Genomic DNA, 18,417 nt, shown 5'->3' with positions numbered 1-18,417 from the left:
ATACTATCTGATTGACCTGTTCACTATGTGGTTTCAGACTTCTTGCATTGGCAGCAAATCCCCATTTATTAGCTTTTTTTTGGCAAAAATTAAAACAGCTTTGTTTCTGTGATGACAGATCTTGAGGCACTGCCAGCTTGTCTTTACCAAACTTTGTGCATGCCTTTAACTGGCAGGCTTTCTAGGTTGACTTCATCTTTGGTACTGCCTTCTCCTGCAAAGCAGTTGTAGAGGATAAATCTTCACTGTTGCACCACCGTTGTCCTTAGTGCCAGTATAGAATTGGCTCTGTACTCATACAGCAATGCAGGGCAAGGCAACAGGAATCTTCTGTGTAGTAACTTTCTGAGTGTAACTTTCATATCAAGGAATGAGCAGCAAAAGCAAAAATCAGAATTTAATGACTCCTCTGTTTGCATGGACTTGCTAGCCTATAACTGACTTAGTAACCTATAACTTGGAACACTCACTGTTATATCTTTAAATGTGGATTGTCAGTTTTTTATTTACTGCCAGAAACTGTTGTATAGGGACTATGATTTTCCAGAGGCACTCTTTGTTCCCTTTTCCTTAGCCAAGCAGAGTGCATGTTGAGGACTTGCAAGGGGAGTTATTTGAGCCGTTTTCTAATTATTTTTTCTACCAAAATTAAAGATTCTCCCTTGCCCTACCATGTGTTTTATCTTGACTAAGAGAGCAGATCATAGAATCATAGAATAGTTGGGGTTGGAAGGGACCTTTAGAGATCATCTAGTCCAACCCCCTTACTAAAGCAGGTCCACTTAGATCAGGTCTCACAGGAACGTGTCCAGGTGGGTTTGTAAATCTCCAGAGAAGGAGATTCCACACCCTCCCTGAGCAGCCTTTCCAGGGCTCCCTCACACTCACAGTAAAAAAGTTTTACCTTGTGTTTAAGTGGAACTTTTTGCGTTCCAGCTTCTGTCCATTGCCCTTGTCCTGTTGCTGAAGACTACAGAAAAATGTGTCACCTCATCCTCCTGATACCAACCCTTTATCATCATCTTCTCTTGCCTGGATTATAGGTGCTTCTTTCCTGCCCAATGCCAGGAGCAAATTTCTGCAGTGATGGCAGAGGGATGGGGTATATGGCATCTGCTGGTATCTGATTGGGATGAAACTGCCCTGAAGGAAGCAAAAAACCCACATATCAGTGTCTATCGAGCAAGGATGTTCTTTCAGAGAGTTCCTCTGAATCTCATGTGTGCAATTGTCAGATACCAGGCCATGTATCCTGTCTCATGTGAGCACTCCTCTGGCATTATACTGTTAGAAACTTAGTTATTTAACCAGACAGATTTGCTTTACATATTTAATCTAATGCTTCTACTTGCAATCCACAGCTCAATGTTATTTACAACACAAAACATACTGATCAGAGACTCAGATCTGTGCGAAGAAAAGAAGCCTTTGACTTGAATGTTGATGTCAAGGATGACAAAGATGATAAAAACCATTTGACTTTGAATGTGTGCACAAGGTAAATTATTCAACTGGAGCATCTCATACACCTATTTGTCTATATAGCTTTTAAATTATTTAAAATTAGCTAAATTGTCTTGTTTGTATGGATTTACTAATTTATGGTATATAAACTCGTAACTAAACAGAATAAAAAATACTTGTAGAAACAACAGTGGTTAAATTAAGAATCAATTCATAAATCAATAAATAGAGTGATCTTTTGTGTGAAATTGTTGCTGGCCTGGCAATATTTTTTCACAGATATATATAAAGATGATAGTATGTTAAATGTTAGAGGAATATGGAAGAGTTTGTGTGAAGTACAAGAAAAAACTCAAAAACTTATTTAGTGCAAGTGCTTCTTAGCTATATGGAGAACTGGAGACAGACTTGAAAACAGAACGAGTATCTTCCAATTCATTTTAACTTCTGTGAGCAGACTATGGGAACTGCCCATTACTCTTACCTTTGATGAACAGAATGCTTTGCATCTGATCTGTAAGTAGATACTTCTTGTTTTGTCAAGAGAGATGGAAGTTCTGAAGTGCTGAAAATACCATGAAATGGAAGAAATAATTCTTTCTTCATCTCTACTTACAAACTTTCCTCAAAACAATTTTAGCTGGAGTCAAAATCCATGTTTACGTAATGATAAATTCAGCTAGAGTTTTGTCTTATTGTTGAAGTATCTTTGTGGTCTTTCTTTTCCAATGTGTCTTACAAATTTGGTAATATAATTCTATATTTTGGTAAACACATTTCTAGAGCTGAAAGAGGTGACAAGTTTTCTGGCCAGGCTAGGGATCAGAGATCATTAGGGATCACAGAATCGCAAGGGTTGGAAGGGACCTTGAAAGATCATCCAGTCCAACTTCCCTGTCAGAGCAGTACCACCTAGAGCAGGTCACACAGGAACTTGTCCAAGTGGGTTTTGAATGTCCCCAGAGATGTATGGTGTTTCTTGTTTATTAAATATCTGCTAAGAACTGAGCTGAATATCGTCCGAGACCACAGCATAACCACCAGATGTTACCTGGGTAGGATTTGGATCAGATGAGAACCAGTGACATAGAACAGTCATATTGCATATTCCTAGGTCAGTCAATTGCTTCTTTGACTGCTTTGCTGATTCAGTTTTACTTGCTGTGAAAATGTTGATACATGTGTGAAAAGAAATATATAAAGAGGCTTGTTCTCTTGACAGTTTCTTCAGTAAAGAGCCCTGCATGTTTCACAGAAAACCCTATAGGACTTTATATCTATATATTTATGGGTTTTTGCCTTCTATCTTTTATTATTGACAAGGATGTTAAGATGACTACATTTGTTGTATTTTATGATTTTGTCTGTGAATACTTCCTCTAGAAACACCATTTTCTTCTTGTGACATTATAATAGGTTCCTTGTAAAGGCAAGATTAGCAAAATGCCACCTGATCCTCCATAATTACTCATGCATTCCTTTCCTCCACATCCTCTTTTTGTTATTTATTTAAACCTTAAAACACCATATGTCTAGAACTAGTTTTATGCTCTACCTACGAGAAAGGAGCTGTGCCTGGAGATGGAGCCTCTAGGTGACACCATCAAGCAAGTAATCAGCTAGAGTAAATATGTGAATATGATTTTAGTACAGAGAGGATTGATTTTGTTTGGGAAATAGCCAGCAGGCACAAAGCCAGAGCCCTGTTTTTATGTGTTTCTGGTAACCAATTCAGTAATACAGATGGTGGGCAGGCACACTCAAATACATGAGAGCTCTTGAAATAGAATGGACTTTTTATCTTTTAAAGTTTTCTATGAAGTGTCAACAGCTTTCTAAAGTCTAGCACAAACTCCTGACATGTAAAGGACTTACATGATGGCTCTGGGATAAGTCTTGGCTGAGCATTCTGATTTTCTAGCTAAGATCTTTGGCTCGGGAATACAGACAGGAAAGGCTCCATTTCTCTGGAAGGCTCTAGAGTGATGATGTTTTAATTGCAAAGTGTTCAAAGGATAGGGGAAAATCTAGTGGCATTATAAAACTGCATCAGGAGAATATTTGGAACATTAAGATCCATCAGCCCTTATGATGGAAAGTGGACTGGTATAAATTCTAGTAAGTCCATGTTTCTGTTCTTCAGGCTGAGGCTTCATTTCTCATTGCTTGGCTTGAAAGTCATCTTCTTAGTTTTCATTATATATTGCATATAATATATGCATTATTGATATTAAATTCCTGAAATAGTTTAAAGTTGATCTATTTGTCTTTACAATATGAGGTGGCTTTCTGCTAGAGAAACCAAAGTGGACAACTATGCAAAGACTGCTGAAATCTCAAGCAGTTTAGCTAGCTGTGGGGATGCATAGTTGGATGATGGAGGCTCTAGCTTTGCAATTTTTTCCTTCTCTAATATGCAGAATATTCCACCTTCTTTAAACCAGCTTCATAGTAATTGGCCATGGTTGTCTCATCTGGATATTCTTTATGACACTGGAGTAGATGATGCTTAATTCAAATGGAGCTGACTCCTGGTTAGAGGAGCTACCTCAACACAGTGTTTGGAGGGCACATACCTGGGACTGCCACTTTCTTTTCTGATCAGTCTTGTTGCCTGCGTGCTATTTCCAGACATGGAAAACTGATCACTGATGGTTCTATTCACTCTCATCTTTGAGAGGGTCTCACACAGATCTCATGTTGCTGAAGAGATGAAACATAAAATTCAACTCAAAACATTCTCAGTTCTCTTCAGGTACAAGTTTCAAGTCTTTTTTCTTTGTCTTACTGGTCATTCTTCTTGCGTGGTGATTTGTTTTTCCTTTTTAAAAAGACTATAGAATTGAAAAGATGACACCAGGAGCCACCTCCAAGGTTGTCTCTTTTCGGTGTTCGGAGAGCCAGATCCTCATAACTTCTGGAGACATATCTTATTCACTTTTTGACAACACCAAGCTGACTGGTTACCTGTTAGTATTTTGGTAGCTCCCCAGGCTGGCTAGATAGCTTAGGTATTTTCCTCCCCTCTTATTGGTAATTATGCAGAAATAATTACATCGAGTTCCAATTCAGTTATTTGTTTTCAATAGCAGCTACTTTGGCACAGAACGTCATCCAACAGATGGTTTCATTTGTTTCAAATCTCATGAGCCAACTGAAGTCAGCAGTTATTCTGTATTTCTTTCAAAGTCATATCTGCGTTCAATCAGCTGTGCTGCCAGGTTTAACAACAATGCTTTGAAAGAAAGTCTTCCCTTTTTTAAAATTATCTAGCTCTACAAAGAAATAGTTTTATTCAATTTACTTTCAGCTACTGATAGATCTTCAAAACTGGAAGATTGCAGGTTCACCTAGATCAGGTCACATAGGAACATGTCCAGGCAGGTCTTGAAGACCTCCAAGGAAGGAGCCTCCACAACCCCTCTGGGCAGCCTGTGCCAGGGCTCCATCACCCTCACACTTTCTTCTGTTTAAGTGAAACTTCTTGTGTTCCAGCTTCATCCCATTACCCCTTGTCCTGTTGCTAGCTAGAATAGAAAAAAGGGATGTCCCAACCTCCTGACACCCACCCTTTAGATATTTGTAAATGTTAATAAGATCTCCTCTCAGTCTCCTCTTTTCCAGACTAAACAGCCCCAGTTCCCACATCCTTTCCTCATATGAAAGATGTTCCAGTCCCCTGATCGTCTTGGTGGCCCTGTGCTGGACTCTCTCCAGAAGTTCTCTGTCCCTCTTGAGCTGAGGAGCCCAGAACTGGACACAGGACTCCAGATGAGGCCTCACCAGGGCAGAGGAGAGGGGGAGAAGAACCTCCCTCAACCTTCTTGACCATGAGGGCACATTGCTGGCTCATGGTTAGTTTATTATCAGTCGGAACTCTCAGGTGTCTCTCTGCAGAGCTGTTCTCCAGCAGGTCAATCCCCAGCCTGTCCTGGTGCATGGGGTTGTTCCTTCCCAGATGCAGGACTCTGCACTTGTCCTTGTTGAACCTCATGAGGTTCCTCTCTGCCCAACTCTCAAGCCGATTGAGATCCCGCTGAATGGCAGCAGTCTTCTGGGGAATCAGCCCGTTCTCCTGGTTTGGTGTCATCAGGGAACTTGCTGAGGGTACACTCTGTCCCCTCATCCAGGTCGTTGATGAAGATGTTGAACAAGACTGGCCCCAGAATCGATCCCTGTGGAACTCCACTGGCCACAGGCCACCAACTCGACTCTGTGCCATTGATCACCACCCTCTGGGCTCTGTCATTCAGCCAGCTCTCCATCCACCTCACTATCCACTCATCCAAGCCACACTGCCTGAGCTTTCTGATGAGGATGTTATGGGAGACAGTGTCAAAAGCATGATACTGATCAAGCGGTTTTTTTGGAGAGTGGACTATATTTCTACTAAAAGTTTCTTTGTTTCTGTGTTTTACAAAGGTACTTGGGTTCAGGCACAGCTCCCAGGAGTGGTATGGTCCTCATGGAGGTTGGCTTACTCAGTGGTTTCTCTGTGTCACCCGATTTCATTCCATTAGACAATACAATTAAGAAGATTGAAAAGGACAATGGAAAAGTCAACGTATACTTAGACTCTGTAAGTTGAAAATAATGAAGAAACATGTTTGTTGGGATGTTAACTTTGACTGTGTCATTGTTTGGTTAAAATTTGGAAAGACATGATTGTATTCTTTGAGGAAATCAACATCTGTTATTCATATTGAATTATTAGTTTCGGTGGTTTTTAGTGAGACTGATTGGATAGATTCAACTGAGTTATATTTTTAAGGGGTTTCTAGATTAGACCTCTTAAAAATCATATAGAAGAAGGCAGACATTGCAAGAAGTGTATAATTTGGCCAAAATGAGTACAAATGAGATAAGCATCTTTGTATGCATCCTAACTCCAAGTCTTTAGAAAGTAAGTGAACTACTGCTGAGCTTTTGAAGTCCTTACCTCTTCCATGAAACCACCATCAACAGGGTTCTCAGGATGTTTCTCTTCTGTTTTTCTAGCTAAATGAAACACAGGTTTGTATGGATATTCCAGCTACCAGAGACTTCAAAGTTGCAAATATCCAAGATGCTTCAGTGACTGTAGTGGATTACTACGAACCTAGTAAGTGTCAGTCATTCTAAATGGATCATAGTGATTCATAAGTTTAAAATAAAGTTTCTTCTTTTTTTATGGAAATAGGACAATTTTTAGTGAAGAGAAAGCCACATCAAAGTGGAATTTACTTTTTTTCATTGAATTGCAACCTTTTTGGACATTGACATACCTAAATGTCTGATAAATAGTAGTGTCTTCCGGTATATAAGTTTACTGTTCTAATGAGTTGGTTCCTCAGCTGGTGTGAATTGTCATAACTTAATTGTCAGCTGGTATAAATCGGCTTCAATCTATCCCAGTGTATTCCCTAAAGTATCAAAATGAAGCAGCAATTTCACTGTGGTTCAATCACCAAGTTAATTATTACCTTTCAAGTAGCATTTCCATATGTTTTTTGTTTGAGCTAAGAGTCCTTCACTGGAGAAAATGCCAGTGTTTTGATTTCTATAGTTACATGAAAAAGATGTGCATGACAAAAGCAATTTCAAAGTTTTTTTTGTTTGGGTTGTTTGTTTTGGGGTTTTTCCATTGTGTAGAGTGGGTTTTAGAGAAAGGCAGCAATGTACAAAGCTTTTGGGCAAAATGAAAAGCAAAATAAAGATTGCAAGCTGCTGGAGGAGGTATTAGAGAAGTTTTCATTACACCAGCTAGCTGAAACTTGGTTAAGGATTTGGGCTTGGTTTGGGATAAGGCATAAAAAAGTTATATAGGCAATTTTCTTCCTACTGGATTATTTTAGCACATTCTGTTAGATAACTGACAACAAACTGTGCAACAATATCTACTACTTTAATTAGGTGAAGATCTCGTTTGTTCTTGGGCTGAAATGCTTGTTCAATCAGAGAATTTTAAACTAAAGTAGGAAATTAGCAGATGTTATAGGTTAATGGACAATGTAGTTACATGTTTTAAGGCCTAACAAATTTGGCTTAACAAATTACAGCAATTTTTACTTCAGCAAACAACGTAACGCTTATAATCTACGGCCAAAATGAATTTCTGCATGCTTCAGTTCCTGGGAGAAGAGCTCAGGGCCTTGTCTTTTAGAAGAATGCTATTAGATAGGCTGATGAATATGTGTATATAAAAGTCACATATAAATGCACGTGTGTAAATATTTTTATACTATTTAAATACATTTAGTGTCCATAAATTCTCAATTAATAAATCAATATTAATTTAAATATACAAATTAATATCCTTAAGGCCTAAAATTTGTGCTGCAACAGAAAGCTTTGGCTTTAAGAAAAAGATTGCTTCAAATATTATTTTACAAGACACCATTCCTATTGCTATATTACAGAGACATATTATTGGTCAGCATATATACATATGCCATGTTTTTGAGTTCTGAGAGAACTGCTTCCTATCTAATACAGGAATGTGCTTTTATTTTAATCTGTCATTTTCAATCACTCTCATAGTTGGTGACGTAAGTTGCAGGTGTATATTTTATGTAACGATGACAGATTCATGTCATATTCAGAGCTAGGAGATATGTAAGGAGCTTTCAGGTCTTGGCATTTATCAAGAAAGTTAAGTCTATGTGGCAGATACTACAGCTGACATAAATACTGATTTGGATGCCAATACAGCAGTGCCAGCAAGATCTGACAGGGCTAATATACACAGCTACCAGCACATTCAAATGACTGCTGCTGCACTTTGCTCAGAGGTATGTGGTTGTCGTTATCAAGCAACCATTTTAGCCTGTAAAGATGCATCTTTTATTTTAATTTTTTTAATATCTCAAGGCCTGAAAGGAAACTGAACATCATTTCAGTTAAAAAATACTGCTAATAAAAAACTAAATTGTGATGTCCCTAATTGAAATGAAAACTTTCAAACCAAAAAAACCCACTATGGGAATGAAATTTTGCAAAAGCTTGTTCTGTGAGCAATTACCATGTATTGATATTTTTGAATTGGATACAATTTTCCAGGCTTCTAGTCTGTTTGGCTCTTTAGCAGCCCTTCAGGGAATGGGGGAACAAAATGCAGGAGCGGGAGCTAGATGAGGTGAGCAGTCCCAGGTTCAGGAAGCTGTTGCTCTGAAATATAATAATGAGAGAGAAAGAATCAGTTAGGAGAGACCTAGCCCTTAAATGTCATAGACACTAACCTGCCAGGTAAAGCGTACAAATTCCTTTGTCATGGAGGTTGCTGTGTAGGTAGGGACAAAATTCCTTTTAAAACAGATTGGGTCTAACAGTTGAGATTGAGTCTATGAAAGTGTGCTTTTCACCAAGCATTTGACAGAATATATTTAGAACATTTTCATGTTTTGGGAGAAGAACAAAGATTAACTCCTGACCTTAAACACCTACTCTGGAACGTATTTTGCACTGTATGTCAAGGCCTGCATCAGAGTTTAGTGCATCCTTTAAAAATGCTTGTTTGGGGGAAGCTACTTTTTTTGGTCAGTTCTCGAAAGTTCATTCACTAATGTTAAGTAACCATTCCGAACAGGGAGAAGAGCAGTGAGAAGCTACAATTCAGAAGTAATGCAAAGTATAACCCCTTGTGATTTCTGTGAAAGTGACTGCAGTCTTTGCCACCGAGATGGCTCTCCAGCCTTGCTTCAGCACTCTTCGTTGGCCTCCTTGTTCTGTGTGATGTTTGTCCTTCACGTAAACTTGCTGTGCAGTTGGGTGTTGTAAAAGGAAACAGAATATGTTTCACATCTAAGGTTTGCATAAACTATCCAAAGAAAATTTTTGTTGAGATACCAGCTTGTCTTTAGTGATTACAGTGACCAAACTCCTGCTGCGTTCAGGGAAAGCTGGGCTGGCCCATATGGTACATTTCTGGCTGTGCCAGAACTTTAAGTGTCTGCTGAAAAAACTTTCCAAGTGTTAGTTTCATACTGAAGTTATTTTCTGAAGAAGCACAGAGTTACTGAGAAAGCAGTCTGAGAAAATACAAACCTAGAGCCATGTTCCTGCTCCCTTTTTATCCCATCTTTCAACTGTGCCTGTTTCCTAGGGATGTATGCTAGTTTACCATGGTTTTCTGAAATGCTATCTGCTTCTCTGTTGGAGTGCTGGTATGCAGAGCACTGGGAGCTTGGTATCAGAGCTTGCTTTGTTCTGTTCTGAAGGCATGACACTTACCATGAATATTGAATTTCACTGTATACTCTCATGGGGAATAATATGAAAATAAAAAAAAAAGCTGGCTTCAGAGCAGATCCCAGAGCCAAAAAGTGCTGCATTTAGAAACTGCTGAATGCTCCAGAAAATTGTCAGTCCTTTTTTATCATTACAGAAAAGCTGGGTGGATTTTTTGCCAAATCATAAGCTAATCATGTTTGAAAATAAGGCTTCAGGATGTTCTCATGCATTTTTACTCTGAAAGTCTTTTACTGTAAATGTATCAAAGATGGAGTCTATGTTTGTGAAATCATCTTCCAGGATTATTCAGAAGCAAACCTAATTCTCTTTCCATGTGAGAATGTTGGTGTCCACTGTCGTGTTTGAAGCCAGAAGGGTGAAAGCTGATTTGATCCTTTTCTGTTTTTTGAAAGTCTTTTAAAAATGTCACTCTGGACATCATTTATATTTTGCATTTGCAGTGTTGTCTTGTTGGTTATTTAAGTGGCATAACCCTAAACATCTGTTTACTGCTCTCTGTGCCATGTCAGCTGGCTGTCCCTGAATGCCATCTGTGCATGCAACTACTGTTGCTTGGTGGGAGAGACTTTTAGGAGGTTTGGACCACAAATACATTCAGTCCAGCACAATAATTGACATGTTTGCTTAACTTTAGGCACGTCCTTTTATGCTTAAGTGCTTTGAAGTAGGATGGAGGAGGAGGACAGTGAAGAACAGCAGACGCTTTTACAGTCAAACTTGCTCTTTGCACAGAGACATTCAAACCTGCTCTTTGCACATAGAGAGACATTGCAGTTCTCTATGAACATGGGAAAGTGTGAGCTTGGAAGCTCTTTCTTTCTGAGTGAGTGTGTAGAGTAAACATCTTCCCTATCTGGCAGCCGATTTATCCTTCTTGAACATTGCCTGTGATACTTCTTTTCATGCTTACTTCTTTTCTATAAGAAAGCCAATCTGATAACATTCCTAGTTACTGAAATGAAGTTGCCAACTAGCAGGTAGAAATTTTAAGGCTGTTAATTTCCTTCCTTAATGCTTTTTGAGACGGAGTGTGTACATGTGCACATGTAATAATAGGGCAGTCACTTTCCTTGAGCAATTTCTGATTTTTATTCAAATTTTGTTACTGCTTAAAATGTTTTTTATTTTATTTTATGCTCATCTATACTTTGTTCACAGTCTATCCTTTGGTTCACAAAGGAAATTGGTGAATGATTGCGTGGGAATAGGCCTGAACTCCTGAAGTGGATGCCTTCAAATACCGGTGTATAGGGTTTTTAACTGCAAAACTAGTTTAGGTGGGTTTATTTGTTTTGCTTTAGCTATATTTAGCATTTAAAATATTTTTCACAAAATGAGGCCTGGTTCTTTGTAGGCAGTTCACACTTTGCACTTGTCTTTGATGCACTTTGGATCTAGCTCCTTAAAAAGTTGGTTAAGTGCCTTAACATGAGTGTCTGTGCCGCTCTGACACACATGAAGGGAAAGACTGAAGAATCTTACATGTAAGTCATGCCCTTGGGTTACGCAGGTCCAGAGCTGGTAGAAACCAAGATACAAACTGAAATGCATCTTTGTGTCTCAAATTCTTTACTCATACATGAGAGCATAGATTGAATTGTGCCAAGTGCAAGGTCTAGAAAACAATCACGATGTAAATTGGAATGTGTTTTGCTGTGGGTTTGATTTCTTGGTGACCTGTGAAAACAGGTCTTCTTTTTCCTTTGGGGACATCAGTCTTGACATGTTATTTACCTCCATTTAATATAATTTCAGGAACCTAAAGCTCACATATTTTCAATTTTTACTAAATGTAGAGCTTGTAAGAGAGACATTGATACCTGGTTAATCTTAGGATGAAGAAGCTTATTTTCTAGACAAGGTGTACTGGAGATAAACAACTCCTTTGCAGTTGATAGTAGGAATAAATTAGTTTTATTTTGCAGGCAGCCCCAGATTCCTGAGTGTCCTCCAGAAAAAGGGATTTAAGCTGCTCAGTCTAATTTCAGACAGTGCAGCTTTTATTAGTATTCTCTTACATTTGTTTTTGAGATGAACAGCACATGTTTTTAAATGTGTATTGGCTGCATTGCACACTAAGAAGCATCAGTCATAATGCACGATGCCATGGAAATTGTAAGAGTCTGTGAATAAACACCTTCTTTTATACAGCAGGCTTATCATTACAGACATCCAAATCTGCCTCTGTACAAAGTTGTTTTAAAGGAACAGTGTGCACTGTATGAGTTTGAACAAATGTTTACAGCAGGTGGCCTTTAACATTAGAATCATAGTATCATAGAATGGTAGGGCTTGGAAGGGGCCTTTAGAGATCATCTAGTCCAACCCCCCTGGTCACTGTGCAGTTGTGTCTGGTGCTTTGAATGAACTACAGAGGATAAATTTTGTATATTGTGCTTTGACAGTGAATGAAACAGAGGAAAGGGAGGATTATGTGGCATAGTGACTTTTTTTGTTTTCCTCATTGGCATATAGGAATCTTTACACAAATGCTCAGCATAGATATTTTTCCCATTGCTCTGTAAAATCAGGTTTTAGAGTTAGAGGGGCCTTGATCCCAATGAAGTTATTAGGATGTCTTTTAGCAAAGTATCCTTAAGGACCTTGTTCCTAAAGAATTCCTAAAGAGCTTTAAAGAGGGCTGCTAAAAGCAGCCAGGAAAAGTTATTTTGGGATGGAGTCTTTGTGTTGCATTTCCTGAACATTTCTGTGTGGTCACTGTTTCTTTGAAATGTGACTGTTCTCTGGTACTTCCCAAGCCCTTGCAGCCACATGCTGTCAGTGGCCATGGTCTGTGTGGGGCCATTAATGATATGGTATGAAATCAGTACGAAATAGTCATTTATTTAGGATTGATTTTAAAACAAAACCATAATGCAATTTACTTTTGATGTCATCCAAGCCCTTAGCTGAGGTTTCTTCTGCAGACTTCTCAATGGATGTCTAGAAGCATTGTGAACTGAGCTGTGTTGTGCAGAATAGGGAATGAGTGCAGCCTGAGGGGTTTGCAGCACCTTGGAGTCTGCATAATGGGACAGCTCTGTGGCTGGGTTGGGTCCCAGCATGGCACTACTGTGCCACCATTTACTTCACAGCAGGAGCTGATGGTGTGTGCACATCAATGGCACCTGGTAAAAGGACAAAATGGCCAGACTGATGCAGGGGAAACAGAAGAGCCAAGGTCCAACAATATGTGCCTCTCTTTGCTTTTAAAGTCACTGTTGAAAATCAAACCTTAGAATCAGAAAATGGTTTTGGTCAGTTTTCGAAATACTGTAGCAATATTTCTCCAAATGTGTTGTTCAAGCTGGTGTGAATATTGACAACATTTCATGGAATCACAGAATGACAGAATTATAGGGTTGGAAGGGACCTTTAGAGATCATCTAGTCCAGCCCCCCTGCAGAAGCAGGTCCACTTAGATCAGGTCACATAGCAACCGGGTCTTGAAAACCTCCAGAGAAGGAGACTCCACACCCTCCCTGGGCAGCCTGTGCCAGGGCTCCCTCACTTCAAAGGTAAAATAGATTTTCCTTATGTTTAAATGGAATTTTTTGTGTTCCAGCTTTTTTTCCATTACTCCTTCTCCTGGATACAACAGAAAAAAGGGATGTCCCAACCTCCTGACACCCATCCTTTAGATATTTGTAAATGTTAATAAGATCACCCCTCAGTCTCCTCTTCTCCAGACTAAACAGCCCCAGTTCCCGCAGCCTTTCCTCATAAGGAAGATGTTCCAGTCCCCTGATCATCTTGGTGGCCCTGCGCTGGACTCTCTCCAGCACTTCCCTGTCCCTCTTGAGCTGAGGAGCCTAGAATTGGACAGAGGACTCCAGATGAGGCCTCATCAGGGCAGAGTAGAGGGGGAGAAGAACCTCCCTTGGCCTGCTGGCCACACTTCTTGATGCACCCCAGGATGCCATTGGCCTTCTTGGCCACAAGAGCACATTGCTGGCTCATGGTTAGTTTATTGTCAACCAGCACTCCCAGGTCTCTCTCTGCAGAGCTTCTCTCCAGCAGGTCAATCCCCAGCCTGTACTGGTGCATGGGGTTGTTCCTCCCCAGGTGCAGGACTCTGCACTTGACAGTGTTAAACCTTATTTGGTTTAAGCAGATTCCTGTAGAAAGTGTATGTATATATGTAGCCATTACATAAACTTCAGTGCACTGCAGTTTGCAAAGTCTGTGCAATTAAAAGCGTACAAGATCTTCACAAAGTGCCCAAATCAAGAACATTGTGTGGTGTTCAGTTTTTCAAAATATACAGTTAGGTTTTTAGGAGATACTATATTTGGAAAGCAACTGGTGCCTAATGGCATTCTTTTTTCTAGCTGAAACACTAAGAGTATTCATTCTAACATTCTATTTCTGTTACAGCTTTTCTTCTTTTGCCTTTATGCAGTCAACCATCTTTATGTGTTTAATCCTCTAAATACACAGAAGATTGTGAAATTAAATGTTTTCACTACCAATTTATCAATAAAGTGCAACAGTAGTTACAGAATCAATTCTTTTGAGCTATTGTTAGATTCTCCTTTTCCCCATTTAGAAACTTTCACTTCAGTGTTACTTATTCCATTTGTTGTATTTTTGTGTACCACTTGGAAGTACTGCACTAATACTGTTCAGTGCAATAAAACCTTGCAGTATGCTGTATTAGATCAATCCAATGAGTACTTTTCCTAATGGGTAGTTAATTCTTTTCAGATGTCTATGAACATTAATTGCGTATATTCTACATTTGAGTCACCAGAATTCCAGTGTTTTCTCTCATTTCAAATGATGCATTTCATTTCTTCTTAAAGGTTACCCAAAGCTTTGCCAGCTTTCCTCAGACCTTATGATGTTATAATATGAATTGATTATTTTGTTGTGGTTTTTAGGGTCATTAGGGTGGGTGAGATATTAGTATGAGAAAGAAAATACTAAAAATACCCCACTGGCTCAAAGGAAGTATCATATAAGCAGGTGTAATGTACTCTACGTTAGCTGTCCTACCGACTTGCATCTTTCTCTATATCAGGCCTTAAACAATTTGAACTAAATTTCTTGACTGCCTTGAGACGTAGTCAGATACCCACTTTGATCTAGTTTAGGATCATCATATACATTTCCACTTTTGATCAAATCAGAAATGGTAGAAAAAGAATGCTTTTATGAACTGTTTTGAGCAAACAGAGGTGAACTAACATGCCAGCTATGCAAATGACTTCTGTCTCTTCAAGTAATAAAATAAATGTTAAGGTTCTAGACTGTTTTGCAAGATTTTGGAAAATTGTCATGGATTTATTTTTCTTCAAATAAAGTTTGCAATAGCTGTTTTTAAATTCTATTAAAGATGACTTTTAATAATATATGTCTAGTGTTTGCCTGTGTAACAGTAAAGCTACCTGTAGTAGATCACATTTTCTGTGCACTGTTGCCCGTCACCCATCTTCAGCATGGCTTAGAGGCTGCCTCACCTGTGTTTTGAATCGTAGAATCACAGAATGGTAGGGGTTGGAAGTGACCTTTAGAGATTATCTAGTCCAACCTCCCTGCAGAAGCAGGTCCACCTCGATCAGGTTGTACAGGATCATATCCAGGCGGGTCTTGAAGAGTGAAGTCTCCAAGGAAGGAGCCTCCACACCCTCCCTGGGCAGCCTGTGCCAGGGCTCTGTCACCCTCATAAGTGAAATAGTTAATAATCTGAATGGAGGCAACAGTGGTTTCTGTGGCCATGCTGCTGACTGTGACCCTGCACATCATTACTTGGGACTTTTCCGACCAAGGATCACCTCATTTCAAAAGCATATGATTTTATTCAACATGAAGTTATTGGAAGGTTTGCTGTTATTGTTAGGAGGAGTAGTATAAACAGTCTTGTGGGATGAACTCAGCTCAGGCAGCCCCTTGTGATCGTGGAGAGCCTTGGGAACTGTACTGTTTCTGCAAATAAGTGCAAACCTTTCAGGTACAGAGCTCATTACTGTCTGGGGCTGAAGTGCCAGTAAAAAAACTCCAAGAAATGTTTATGCCAAAGTATTTTATAAAAATGTAATTTAATTGATGTGTAGATGTTTTTTTTAATGGAACTGCTTTTTTCATTTCTTGTGCTCTGGAAGTTTGGCCTCTGTGATACTACCTTTCCCTAATTCATTTACTGTTCCTCCTGCCTGCCCTTGGAAGAGCTTCTTGTCCTCAGCTTTGAGGTCAGGACCTGCTCAGCCTTGGTCACCTCTTTTATCCTGACCTCAACTATCTCACCCATGAGCTCAGCAACCACCCTTCTGCTGACGTCTTGCAGATCTACCCTTTCCTTCAGAACTTTTATTGCCTGTCAAGACTAAAATCCTTTTTGATCTCACAGATAAATAGTTCCCAACTCAAACTCAGGGTGGATAAAGGACACTTGGAACTTGCCAACACAGATTATGAACCTGAAATCATATTTAACCTGCCTAACGGCTTTCTATGATGAGAGGATTTGCTGTGTGGATGAGGAGAAACGGTGCATGTTTTTCTGGACTTCAGTAAGGCTTTCCTTCATTACATTCTCATAGATAAACTGATGAGGTGTGGGCTAAATGAGTTGGCACTGAGGCAGATTGTAAACTCTATGAACAGCTGGACTCAAAGGATTGTGATCAGCAGGAGAGCAGTCACCTGTGGGGTACCTCAGAGGTCAGTACATACGTAATACAGCCCACAGTGGGTTGGGGAAAAAATCAGGAAGACAATGAGAAAAATCATGGACTGGGACAAAGGCAGTTTAATTGGGAAAGGAGAAAAATAGGAAAAAAGAAAAGAAAAATCAAATGATACAAAGGTAGTCACTGACCACCTCCCACCAGCAGACCAATGTCTGAGCAGTATCTACTTTGGAAAGTATCACCAGTTTTAGTGCTAAGCGTGATGTTGTATGGTGTGGAACATCCCTTTGGGTCACTTTGTGTCGACTGTCCTGGCTGTGTCTCCTCCCAGCCTCATGCTCAACCCCAGAACTATTTGCTAGGAGGAGAGCGTGAAGAATGGAGAAGATCTTGGCACAGCGAAAACAGAGGTGTGTTATTAACACTGTTTTGGTCACAGATCTGAAACACAGCACCATATGGGATACTGTGAAGAGAAGGAACTCCATACCAGCCAGATCAATACACCCACAACCCCCTCCAGCAGGTCTCCCTTGCTATGTCTTCTCATGTGATAATGTGTGTGACGAGCCTTGTGCTTCCATGGACCTGAGAGCTATTGTGATGACCAACATCTTTCAGTTTCTTGTGTCCTCTGCCTGTGTGTATCTTGTTTTCCCTTCTAGTGAGAGAGCAGACCTCTTGCAGCCTAGGTAACACCTCTGTCTTTTCCTGCCTTGGTACAAGTTTGTTGCAATAGGGCCTCTCACTCTATATTCTAATAATATCCTTTTGTGGGGAAATACAGGAAAGCCTTGGAATATACATTTGGAAATATTTTGATAGCATTTAAAATACTTCACTTGTGCAGATCAGTAATCCTCTGAAGGAAAATTACTGTGTCAGTTAGCTTTGAGAAAAATCCTATCATTGGTTTTGCTCCCCTGGAGCTCCTTGCGATCCTCAGACCTTGCAGAAAGTACACCCATTTCCAGATGGCAGCAGATGACAAAGAGATGGAATGTTTCAGTCTTGTTTCTTGGTTTTTTCCTCCCATCTGTGTAACTGCTTTAAGAGCTGCAGGTTTGTGGGTCTATGTTTTATTTTTGCCCAGTGTGAGAAGATAGTAAAGCAATAAAAATGCTCTGCTTAATCTTATTGCCATATGTTTTAGCTGCTTGTTCTTATCCTTAACACATAACTTATGGTGATGGTCGGTTAATAGAAAAGCACTTTGCAAAGTGGAAAGCAGTGTCATGCTTTTTCTGTTTTCTAAAAATACTTTTCCCTTGCTCTCAGAACAATGTTTGCCCAATGTCTGCCATTTGTTCTTGCTTCCTTTCTGCCTCCTTTCTCCCTGTTGTTAGGGACTGAGAAGTGGTAGTCTTTAATGGTAATCTTTAATACAGCAGACTGTTGAATGCTGAACGTGGAGAATATAAAGTAATTATGTAAAATGATGGATGCTCTGAAACTGACCTGTTTCATGTTTTCCCTTTGATTCCTTTCATTTGAGTTTACTCCTTACTGCTAGCATGTCCCAGTAAACACAGCATACTCCAGCAGGGTGACAGCACTGAGAGCTCAGGGGAGTTACTGAGAAGGTGAATCTATATTTGATGGAAGAAGATGGGTTTCTGAAACAAGGAAGTCAAGACATCTCAGTTATCTCTCTATTTGTGCTTCTGCTATAGAGGGAGCCTAGAGACTGATACCTTAGTGAAAGTATCTTCACAGTCATCAAGATCAGTAATTCTGGGGGAGAGATGAGTTATATCTGTAAGGGAAAGAAAGGGTTAGTTACAAACCACCAGCACATGCTTTGGCTTTTCTTAGGAATGACCCAAGTCCCTGGCATGACAGTCCTGGGACTGTCAGAGGTAGAGCAGCCCCTGAACAAGATGTGCCTTGTGACCACCTTTGTGGTAAGATTTTTTTCCATGTGAAAAAAAAAAAAGCAATCTAACACAGCTGTGACTTCCAGGATTGATTTTACCTCCGAGGACACTGTGACCAAGTGCAGCTGTACTTACATGGGCAAAGGAGAAGTTAAAACCTCATGCCTCAGAGATAAAGATAGCCTTGTACTGTGAGCGATCAGGACTAAATTTGA

At 39.7% G+C, this 18,417-nt stretch overlaps 1 protein-coding gene across 1 annotated transcript in view; it reads left to right on the top strand.

Annotated features, from left to right (window-relative positions):
- Positions 1–10,986, top strand: part of CD109 (CD109 molecule) — a 78,488-nt gene extending 67,502 nt beyond the window's left edge. Inside the window, exons 30-33 of the mRNA XM_061989786.1 lie at positions 1,362–1,498; positions 5,887–6,043; positions 6,463–6,565; positions 9,029–10,986. Coding sequence (XP_061845770.1) covers positions 1,362–1,498; positions 5,887–6,043; positions 6,463–6,565; positions 9,029–9,219 — 588 coding nt within the window. The 3' untranslated portion in view covers positions 9,220–10,986. The remainder of the gene's footprint in view (positions 1–1,361; positions 1,499–5,886; positions 6,044–6,462; positions 6,566–9,028) is intronic.
- The last annotated feature ends 7,431 nt before the right edge of the window (positions 10,987–18,417 follow it).

The sequence above is a fragment of the Colius striatus genome, chromosome 2, assembly GCF_028858725.1.
Source record: "Colius striatus isolate bColStr4 chromosome 2, bColStr4.1.hap1, whole genome shotgun sequence".
Taxonomy (NCBI): domain Eukaryota; kingdom Metazoa; phylum Chordata; class Aves; order Coliiformes; family Coliidae; genus Colius; species Colius striatus.
The sequence above is the reverse complement of the archived record's forward strand: the minus strand, read 5'-3'. Positions and strand labels throughout refer to the sequence as shown.